The sequence below is a fragment of the Netta rufina genome (assembly GCF_964035555.1).
Source record: "Netta rufina genome assembly, chromosome: 2".
NCBI classification, from domain to species: Eukaryota; Metazoa; Chordata; class Aves; order Anseriformes; family Anatidae; genus Netta; species Netta rufina.
In genome coordinates, this window is record NC_140124.1 from 109099947 (window position 1) to 109110565 (window position 10619).

Genomic DNA, 10619 nt, shown 5'->3' on the forward strand with positions numbered 1-10619 from the left:
CAGCAGTTTGTCACTCTGTGTTGCCCTTGGGAAGCAGTGACTTGATTTTCTTACAGTCTCTGTTTGAGAAATCCCTGTCCTCTCGCCCTCCCCCCAGTGAGCATCTCTTTGCATTCTTCTTTGAGCAAATCTGCCCTGAATCAGAACTTTTATCTGGCTTTGCACTAATTCTGCACACACAGCACTGATACCAGTGGTGTTTTAAGTTCTCTCAGTGTCTTCCTGGTAGTCAGAAAAATGCTGTTGTGGAAATTAGCCTATAAGGCGAACACGTGGTGGAGAGGATATGACCAGTCTGTTTCAAATCCTGGACTTAAAGTTTTTTAAAAAATAATTTGCTAGGAAATTGTCATTTAATTCCTGTGCTTTAGTTTTTAATTGTATGAGCTTAGAAGGAAATAGAGTTTAGTTTAAGCTAAATTGCTGTTACCTTCCAACGTAGCTGAACATAGTCCCTGAGCTACAATAAAAATAATAAACACGAGCAGCTATTGATAAAAGGAATTGAAGATTAAAGGTCGGATATCCTGTCCTCCGCTTTGTGCCGACAAACCGCCCTGCCTGTGCTTTTTCGTCACGGCCGCCTACCACTCCTTAAGCCCTAAGCAAGTCGTGATGTGTCGCAGGCACATTTTTTAGGACAGCCCAGCACAACCTTGAGCCAAAGCGAGTCGCCAGCACCTCCCGAGCCGGGAGGTGCCGGGAGGGTGTCAGCACACACACAGCTCATTAAAAGCGGATTAGGTGACGAGCTCCTCAAACAGACCAACGCCTCTGGAAAAGAATGGCTTCTAACCACGGGAACTGGCAGAGAGAGGGGCACCGGGCTGCCTATTTTGGAAAGCTGGGGTTTCGGTGCGGTGTGTGTGTGGAGCTAGACTTGCTTCGGCAGTTCCTCTTAATGGACTCGAGCAGAAGAATTAGCACCAGTAAAGGCGTTAGGGGTTATTTGGTGACAGCATGTGGAGGCTGAATAAAAAGGTATGCCAGGCACGAAAAGTTAGAAGCACTGATTAAATATTAAAAATGAATTAATTATTATTATTATTTTTAATCCGATGCAGCTTTCACTGTTAGCTACTAGGTTCCTCTCCCCCAAACATTAGACGAAATTGCATTGTTTACAAAAATTTATTAATACAAACTTTACACACTTTGTATAACAGTTATCAAAGTCCTAGTTATAGATATCATGTGTGTAATAATACTTTGCTGCAGTTCTTTTTATATTCATTCGCACACAAAATAAGTTCTCCAAGACTAACATCTACCTAAACTAGCACTGTATCTCAAATCTGCTCAAGTTTTGGTAAGGCTGTTGGCGTTTCTAAAAAGTACACAGAGGATAACCTAGGCGGTCACTTCATGATGCTTGCAGCTAGCCACTGAACTCGAACGGCTAAGGTCAGAAAGAAAACGTCAAGAGAGCCCTAGGTCATTATACCACAGCCGACACAAACACAGCAAACTCTGCCCATTGCCACAGAACAGAAGACAGAAGTACGACTAAAAACGCAAGCCGATGTGTTGCAGCATCGTAGGGCCACTAGATAGCCATCCGTCAACTCGTGGCGATTTACAAGGTGAAGAGAAGGCACCAAAGCTGCAAACTGCGCCCCGCGGCCCCCGGCCCCAGGAACCCAGACGGGGCGGGCAGCCCGGGCGGCAACACCCGGACCCCCCCGGAGCTCTGCCCAGGGCCGGGGCTGTCCCCGGGGGAGGTTTTGCCCGAGGCTTTTTTTTTTTTTCCTTTTTTTTTTTTTTTTTTTTTTTTTGGGTGGGGGAGGATGAGGGATGTTTTTTTCGCAAGCAATCGACGGCTCGAATTCGGGGCTGGTTTGTTTGTTCTTTTTTTTTCTTTCTTTTTTTTCTTTTTTTTTTTTTTTTTTGGTGGCTTTGGAAAGACTCCTGTAAGGTTTGTGTGGTGAGCTGGAAGGAAGGAAGCGATACCTACGTGTCCTCCTCCGCCACCTGCCTTCGGGCAGGGAGGGGGCGAGCCCCCTCGGCCGGGATCGCCGCTGCCGACGGTCCCCCGGGTGCAAGGTAAGATAGGAGTCCGTACATAGAGAGATGAGGTGAAAATGGTTTATCTCGTTAGAAACCGGACCACAGGTGAACACTACACATTGTTGTATGACAAAAGTTCGTTTTATGAAATAAATTTTACTAAGCAATAAGCCAGAATGTAGAAAAATACATTTTACCTCCAAACTCAATAAACAAGGAACAAAAACTTTAGTAGTAGTGCATAATTCTTTAGTGGTAGCTACAACAGGGGTTCCTAAACTTTTACAATAAGAGCTTGCATAAAACAGAACAAAGGAGTGAGAGAGCGTTCACAATCTTTTTTTTTTTTTTTTTTTTTTCCCAAAAAAGAACATAACCCCAAAAAATAACTTAAAAAAAAAGGTGACTCGGGTGGGTTAAACGGTGCTTGGAAAAGTGCGAAGAGAGGATGAGAGGCGGGAGGGTCTATAAGAAAAATAACAATAATAATAATAATAATAATAATAATAATAATAATAATAATAATAATAATAATAATAATAATAACAGTCAAAGAAAAGAGCAACTCCGACCGAAAAAATGCAAAGGCGAGAACCCTGCTCATTTACACACGATGAGAAGCATGGACAGCACTGGAGAGTAACACACTGTACTTTGCATCCAGGTCCAGTACCGAGCTGCCCGAGGCAGTTGGGTAGCGGATCGGAGGGGGGATCGCCTCTGGCCCCCCGGCCCCTTGGGGCCACCCCCGCTCACGTCCCCGCTGGTCCCCCAAAGGGTCCTGGCTCCGCTCTGCCCCGCAGCCCTGCCCGGCCGGCCACAAGAGCACTGCGCGGGGCTGGGTGCTCGCTATCCTTGCTTCGGGGGTCGTTGGGGTTTTAGTTTTTTGTTTTTTGTTTTTTTTTTGGTCTTGAATTTTGGTTTTGGTTTTCTTTTTTTTTTTTTTTTCTTTTTTTACTGTTCTCCCTCCAATAGGCAACAGAGATGTGCACAATTTGGATCGAGCTGTTGTTTTCGAGTGGGAATTGTCCTCTAAGCTCATTGTTTGAGGAGACACTAATAGAGATACGACTGGAATCAAAGAAAGCAGGAAGAATAAAACTAAAAAATCGAAATCTAGAGCAAAGGGGACGCTGCCCCTTCAGAGAGCTAGTGGCAAAGGAGCCTGCCTTGAGACTCACCGGGGGAAGAATCTGCTTCAGCAATTCTCCCAAATCATTTTCCTCAAAATCCCCTGGGAGCAGGGCATCCTTCTCTATGTACAGTAGCAAATGGTGAAAATTAATGTTTCGACCCTGTCGTGGATAAAAATACTATCCTTTTAATTTCCGTTACAAAAATAGGAGTAATATTCAAAACAATGATTGTCTTTTTTTTCTATTTATTTTATATAAAAACATAAACAGCTCAGGCGAATTCTTGTTCTTGTGCAGGCTTTATATGAAGAATTGTTCTTTAGTATTCGTAGTAGTATTTATATATATATATTTATATATTATATATAACTTAAGGATTGGTCCACAAAGTAGATCTGTGCGTTTCTCTAGTGCTTTTGTACAAAAGAAAAACAATATTATTATCAAAATATTCATTTAATGGCTTTACTTCATACATAAATACATGTTTAGATAACACAGGAGCGGTGATTGTTCAGTCAGTTTGGAAATGACTTTTGTTTTTGTTTAGATTTTTTTTGTTGGTGGTGGGTTTCTCTCTCTCTCTCTCTCTCTCTCTCTCTCTCTTTCTCTCTCTCTCTCTCTCTCTCTCTCAGGACTTTGTATACACGGGAGGGGCTGGTTACTCATCGCTACAAATACGCTACTCGGCGTCCTTTGTTTTTAACTCTTTGTTTATACCTTTTCCCCAGGACGGCCGCTAAGTATTTCTTGACAGCCATTTGTTTCCGGTAGCGGCTGTAGCTGTCCGTGAAGATGCCGTCTATGTGCCGCTTGGTGAGCGGTTCCGCCTCGTCCCCCAGGCCGCTGCTGGCACCGCTGCAAGCACCGAGAAGCACAGCTCCATCAGCACAGCATCATCACCACCAACCAGCACAGCTCCATCACCAGCACAGCATCACCAGCACAGCTCCATCACCGGCATAGCATCACCAGCACAGCATCACCAGCACAACTCCATCACCAGCACAGCTCTACCACCAGCATAGCATCACCAGCACAGCATCATCACCAGCACAGCATCATCACCAGCACATCTCCACCAGCACATCTCCATCAGCCCAGCTCCACCACCAGCCCAGCTCCGCCCCGCTCCGCGCCCCTCCGCGCCCCCCGGCCCCGAGCCGCCTCTCCCGGGGGCGCAGCGCGGCGGCTCCGCGGGCAGACAAAGGCAACAGCCCCGGCCATGCATTATTCATCCAGCCGAGGAAATGTCACCTCCCGCGGGGGGCATCTCGCCGGCCCTGCCCCACCAGCCGCCGCCGCCACGGAGCGCCCCGGGGGTTCGCCCCGCCGCGTCCCCCCCTGGGGACACCGCTTCCCACGGGGGACCGGGGATGGAGGGGGGGGGATAAGAAGGGGGATGCCCAACTTCTCGGCGTGAAACCCAAATAAAATAATGGTAACTGGGGGAAAGGAAGACGGATCTAAATGCACATATGCGCGCACGGGTGTGTTACACCGAGGAAACCTCCCGTCACGCCGGCGCTGGAGCCGGGTTTCCGCTGCTCCGGGAGCTCCCCGGCAGCCGTGGCCGAGGACTGAGGCTCGGGGTGCCCCCTGTACACCCCCACATCCCCCCACGTCCCCCCCAGCCCAGCCCTGCCGCCGGCGCAAGGCATCCCCAGCGGCGGCCCGATGCGCTTTGTTCCCTCCAGCGCCCACCAACGCCCACCGCGGGGAAAAGAGCGAGCGGAAAGCCTTACCCGACCCGCTTGGCCATCAGAGAGTGCAGATATTTCCTGGCGGACAACTGGCCCAGGAGTTTCCTGTAGGCTTTGTTGAAGATCCCATCGGCGTGCCTGGGGCCGGAGGGAAGAGCCCCCGGGTGAGCGGCGACACCCCCGGCCTTCCCCGCCGGCAGCGGGGGGCGGCTTCTCCCCGAGCCCCCCGGGACCCCCCTTCCCCACCCGCAGCCCTCCAGGAGGTAAGGCTGCGCCCCCATTTCTTCTGGCCGCCGGGACCCCGGCAGGTGATCGTTTGGGTTTGGGTTTATTTTTTTTTTTTTCTCTAATTGCTGGAGGCTTGGTGGGTATTTTTTTTTGTCCTCCAGTCGGCTCGGACAAACCCGGCTCGAAATTGTCGCCTGCCACCCCGCGAGCTGCGGTCACCTTTTTTCCGGTGGGTAGTACAAGGTGTACACCTCGCCCAGCACGGAGGACGGACTCGCTATCCCCAGGGGCTCGTGGTCGTAGGCGAAGTCCTGCAGAGTGTTCCCGTCCTCGTCGTAGACTTCATCCTCCAGCCTGGCAACGAGAGCAGCAGGGAGAAGGAGTCAGCTCCCTTCGTGCCTTCCCCGGCGGAGCCCACCCGGTCCCCCCGCCCCATCCCCGTCCAGCCTCTGCGGGGCAGGACCACGAGGGACGGAGCACGCCGAGCTCGGGGAAAATCCTCCAGCATCCCCTTTTCCCCCCCCTCCCCAGGCCCGAGGAGCAGCCTCCCCTCTGCCGGGAGCTGGGAGCCTGGTGCCTCCCGAGCGGAGCGCACGCACGCACGGGCAGCACCCGCACACCCACCCGCACACACACCCGCACACGCACACCCGCACACACACACACACACACACACACCCGGCCGTGTGCCAGGGGCTGGCCGAGAGCCTGAAGCATCCCCGACGGGGACCGGGAGGTCAGCGGCAGCCCCACAGGAGCTGCGCCCCGCTCCTCCCCGTAGCGCCCGCGGGCTGGGGTGGGGCTTGCGCCCGCTGCTGCTTTTCGTTGAGTGGTGGCTCTGCCCTTTGAGGTCCCTCCGGTTCGGTGTCCCCCCCCACCCCAACCCCCCCTTCAGCCTCCCCACCCCCCTAAGCCCTCCCCGCCTCTCTCTCTGCAGTACGATGTAGGTCATCGTACGATACAGGCAGCTATTTTTGTCTGCGAGCTTTAGCGGAGGTATTAATAATAGATGCCGCTAAAGTGTTTCGCTCCTGCTAATTCAGGCGCTTGAATGGAGGGGAGCCAGCTTGCCGCCGGCTAATGGCCCCGCAGGCCACCGAGCCCACTGCCCTGCCGCCCTTCTGCCCGGGGAGGGGAAGGGGCTGCTCTGGGCCAGCCCCGACGGGCTCCCGGCTCCTGCCAGGACACCTCGGAGCCCCCCAAAGGACACCCCGTAAAGGGCACCCTCCCGGGCCAGCCTTGCGCACAGCCGAGCAGCGAGGCGGGGGTGCCCCGCAGGGCCCCCCCCCCGGAGCAAAACGGAGCTCGGGGGGGTTGGGAGGGGACAGGACGGCAGGAGCGAGCCCACAGCTCCCCCCCGAGCCCCCTGAGCAGGGTGGGACCGAGCTGCTGGGAGTCGTCCCGGGGCCGGCACGCATCCCACGGGGGGACCCCGCTGCTGCCCCAAATGCCTCCGGGGGGGTCCGAGCACCCCCGGCACAAGCCGAGAGGGGTGGCACAGGCACCGGCCCGCGATGCCGAGTAGATGGATAAGGAGAGGAAACCGCGACACCTCGGCAGCCGCCTTCCCCCACGAGGAGGGAGGTGGCACAAAGACAGGTAAATAGGGGAAAGGACCGAAACCCTGCAAACTCCGCTGGCACCACACGAGCCACAGCAGCTCTCGCACGCCGGCAGGCGACGGCGCACCCTGCCGCCCCCAACCCCCGGCAGGGCAGGGATGCTCGCCGCTCCCCCGGCCGGCTGCAGACAACCAAAACTGCCAGGGTACTGGGGGAGGCAACTCCCCACCCCCTCCTCTCCCGGTCCCTGGGGACAAGAGGCTCCCCGGAGAAGTTAGTGCTGCAGCCGGGGGGCAACCCGCTGCCTGTCCCATCAGCACAGCATCCGCCCAACTTGTCCCCCCCGGCGCTTACAGCCCTACCAGGGTCTCCTCTCCCAGGACGGAGGGGGTGGGCGTGCAGGAGAAGAGGAGGGGGTTTCTTTTGCTGTCTGTCTCCCCCCCCCTCCCCTCTTAATTCGTCCCCCTTCCCTTAGCAAGAGCAGAGAGCCCCGGGGTGGGGGCCGGACCCACCTGAGCGCCGGGTACTGAAGTCCAGCCGCAGGTGAGCAGTAGACGCTGCAATGCATTATTATGCCATAGACCAGGAGTGCTAGGATCGCTTTGCTACACATTGCCACTCTGTGCGGGAGGGAAAGGAAAACCGCTGTCAAAAAAAAAAATCATAAAAATATATATATAAAAAAAAATAAAAAATATATATATAAAAATATAAAAATAAAAAATCGCCCGCGACCCACCAAGCCCTGGCCGAGCCCGCGGGGGAAGGATGCTCGGCAGCGGAGCGGCGCGGAGCGGGGAGCGGCTCGGAGCGGTGCCGCCGCCGCCCGCCCCGTCGGTGCCCGCCCGCCCGCCCGCCCCGGGACCGCGGCGGGGAGGCCCGGCGAGCCGCCTCGTGTCCTTACCATCAAACTCTAAACACCCGGCACTAAGAGCGTTTGGCTGCGAAACTAAAAGGGCAGGTCTTTAAGAAAAAAATATATAGAAAAAGAAAAAAAAAAAAAGAAAAACCCAAAATAGGGGGAAAAAAAAAATAGTGCTGTCTCCCAAGTTGCGGCCGAAAGGAGTTAAAACGCTCGTGGCATCGCCTCTCCGATGGGCGAAGGACCCGCGGGGTGAAGACGCCGCCAAAGCAGCAGTGAGTTGTGTGCTGATTTTAGGGGGATCTGCTCCAAAAAGAAGAAGAAAAAAAAAAAAAAAAGAAAAAAAAAAAAGCGAAAAGGAAAAAAATATATATTCAAAAAAAAAGTTTGCAGGTAGCAGCACGGATCTGGAGTGGAGTCTGCGAGGGAAGGGAGAGGAGGGATGGATGGAGCGAGGTGTCGCCGGAGAAGGGAGCGCAGGGGAAGGGGGAAGAGAGCGAGCGAGCCCGGGAGGGAGCGGAGGCGGGGAGCCGCGGGCTGGCTGCGTGAGCTGTTGTCTTCCCCAGCTCTCTCCCCTCACTGAGCGCCTTCTCAGCCTTCTCCTCTTCTTCTCTTCCTGCTCGGTGGCTCCAAACTTGACCAGCCTTCCGCAGCCTTCCGTCTGATACGCAATTAGCAACAAAATCTTTGCAAACACCCCGCTTCGGCAAGAGCCCTCTTCGTAAACATTTGCCTGCTCGTTACCTTAGAGGACGGGCAATATTGTTTGTTGCCCCCGTGGTGGTGTCCGGATTTTTATTCATGAATCAAATGCCTTTTTTTTTTTTTTTTTTTTTTTTTTTTTCCCCCGGTCACGTAATAATCGGGTATCAGAAAAGACGTCACCACCCCAATTCCTCAAGGAACACAGTTCTGTGTCGTCCTCAAAGATGAGCTTATCAGGAGTCATAAAGCTTCTCATAAACACCAACTCACGCTTCCCAAAAAAAAAAAAATAAAAAAATAAGGGTTAAATAAATAAATAACAATAACAAGAAGAAAATAACACCCAGAAAACCCACCCCATCCCGCAAAGCCTTACGAGGGTGCTCGCCCGGGCCGAGCTGTACCTGCTGCGGGAAGGGGACGAGGGGCGGAGGAGGGCGGTGTGGGATGGGGGGGTCCCCTCTCTGCAGGGCCTCCTCACCCCCACGCGGGACCCCCACTTCCACGCGGATTTGGGGATAGAGAGGGTCTTTTTAATTTTTTTTCCCTTCGTATTTTTTTTTTTTTGGAGGGCTATTGGGAGTGTTGTTGTCATTACACAAGGCTCCCTCCTCGGGGGCGACCAGCGGTGCCGTGCCCGCGTGTGCTGCTACCGTGGGGGGCTCCACGCGTGGGGGAGCTCGGGACCCTCCCTTCCCATCCTTGTGCAGGGGCAGTGCGGGAGGGGAGAAGATTAAGGGGAAAAAAAAGAGGGGGTGAAATAAAAGAAAAGAAACAAAAGGATGGGGTGAAATAAAAAAAAAAAAAAAAAAAAAAAGCCAAGAAAGTTGACTTGCGGGAGGGAAATCCCTTCCCCGGGGAGTTCCCCGCCGCCGGGGTTATTTCCCCCCCGAGCAGGGATGCGGGAGGTGAGCGCTGGGCAAGGACCCCGGGGGGCTCCTGGCCCCGCAGCAGCAGCGCTCAGCTTCCCCTGAGCCCAAAGCGGGCCCTTCATTTCCGAGAACTGCCCCGAGAAGCAGAAGCTGGCTGCAGGAGCCATTACTGCACATTTTAATTATTGGGATCATAAGCAGAGAGTTCAGGAAGCAGCAATAATTTACTTCTCCTGTTTCCTAGTTGAATGGTTTCGGTGTAACGTGCTTAGCCGAGTTATTTGAGCCCAAATCGATTTCTCAAAAAAAAAAAAAGAGAGAGAGAGAGAGAAAGAAAAGAAAAAACAACAACAAAAGGCACGCCGTACAATTACGTCCCTATTATGCTCATTTACAGCCGCAACATTTTTCCGGAGAAGAAGGAAATTTAGCGTGAATGAATTATCCCCTTCCAAAAGGGCCAGGGACGCGGTGTCGGGGCGGGGGGACGGGGGCCGCACTTCGCCACCGGGCGGGCTGGAGACGGCGGGGGACCCCAGGGGGGCGAGCAAGAAAGAAATGACACCGGGAGAGGAGGAGAGGAGAGGGGGGGCGGCCCCACGGCTCCAGGTGGGGGTCACCGGGGGCTTCCCCGCCGGCGGCCGCTCCGCGGGGCGCGGAGCCGGGGAGCTGCGGGCGCTGCGCCAACGCGCATCGTCCGTGGGCGCACGGCGCCACCGCGCGGGCAGCTCCGCGCCTGCCGCCGCCGCCGTCGGTGGGACCGGGGGTCCCCGCTCCGGGGGCTGGGGAAGGCTCGGGGGAGCCCCCCAGCCGCCACCGAAGCCCCCGGTCCCGGCTGTGAAAGGGGATTGCCCGGGAGGGGATGTTGGGGGAACCTCGCTCGTTGCCGGAGATGGGTTTGGGGGTGGGGGGGTGGGGGGTTATGTTTGGTTTGTTGCTTTTGTGCCTTTCTGAACTGATTCTGCGACAGTGGTGTTAAAAAAAATAATTAAAAAAAATATTAAAAAAAGTTTTTTATGGAAACAAGCGTGGCTGGGGTTAGGTGGATATCTTGTCTTTGCAGGCTCTGCGTAAAGAATAGGAAAGGCTCTCTCTTTCCAAAGAGATGAGAATCGCGGAGAATACATTTTAAGGCTGTGGCTGTTTTCACTTTACTTTTTTTGCCACTTTTGATTTACACTGCCTCATTCCCTCTCCTCCCTCCCCCCTGCTCCCCCGGTTCCTTCCAGAAAGTGCCAGGATGCCCGAAATCCCGGGCATCGGCATCGCAGCGTTACCACTTCAAGGGTCCTGAAGCTCCGGAGCGGCCCGGTGCCGTCCCTGGTGTTACTGTGCACGCAAGAGTGATGCCAGGACAGTTCGCAAAAATACGGCTTCTAGACACTCATTTAGGGCGAGTGAGTAACTCACAAGTGATTCATGCCAATAAAAGTCTCATCACATCTCGGTGTACTTCATGGGTGTGTGCACGCAACGTGAATATGCAGACAACATGAACACAGCTTAGGCTGAATAAAGAAAGGTTTAAATCTGGCCTCCACGTA

The 10619-nt window shown here is 54.0% G+C and overlaps 1 protein-coding gene across 1 annotated transcript; it reads right to left on the bottom strand.

Moving 5' to 3' along the window:
* Window positions 1-3814: 3814 nt before the first annotated feature.
* On the bottom strand, window positions 3815-7249 carry ADCYAP1 (adenylate cyclase activating polypeptide 1; the record flags this gene model as incomplete). Its single annotated transcript, XM_084281232.1, has 4 exons — window positions 3815-4001; window positions 4889-4984; window positions 5294-5428; window positions 7149-7249. 4 exons carry the CDS (start codon window positions 7247-7249, stop codon window positions 3815-3817), a joined length of 519 nt encoding a protein of 172 aa, XP_084137358.1.
* Between the last annotated feature and the right edge of the window lie 3370 nt (window positions 7250-10619).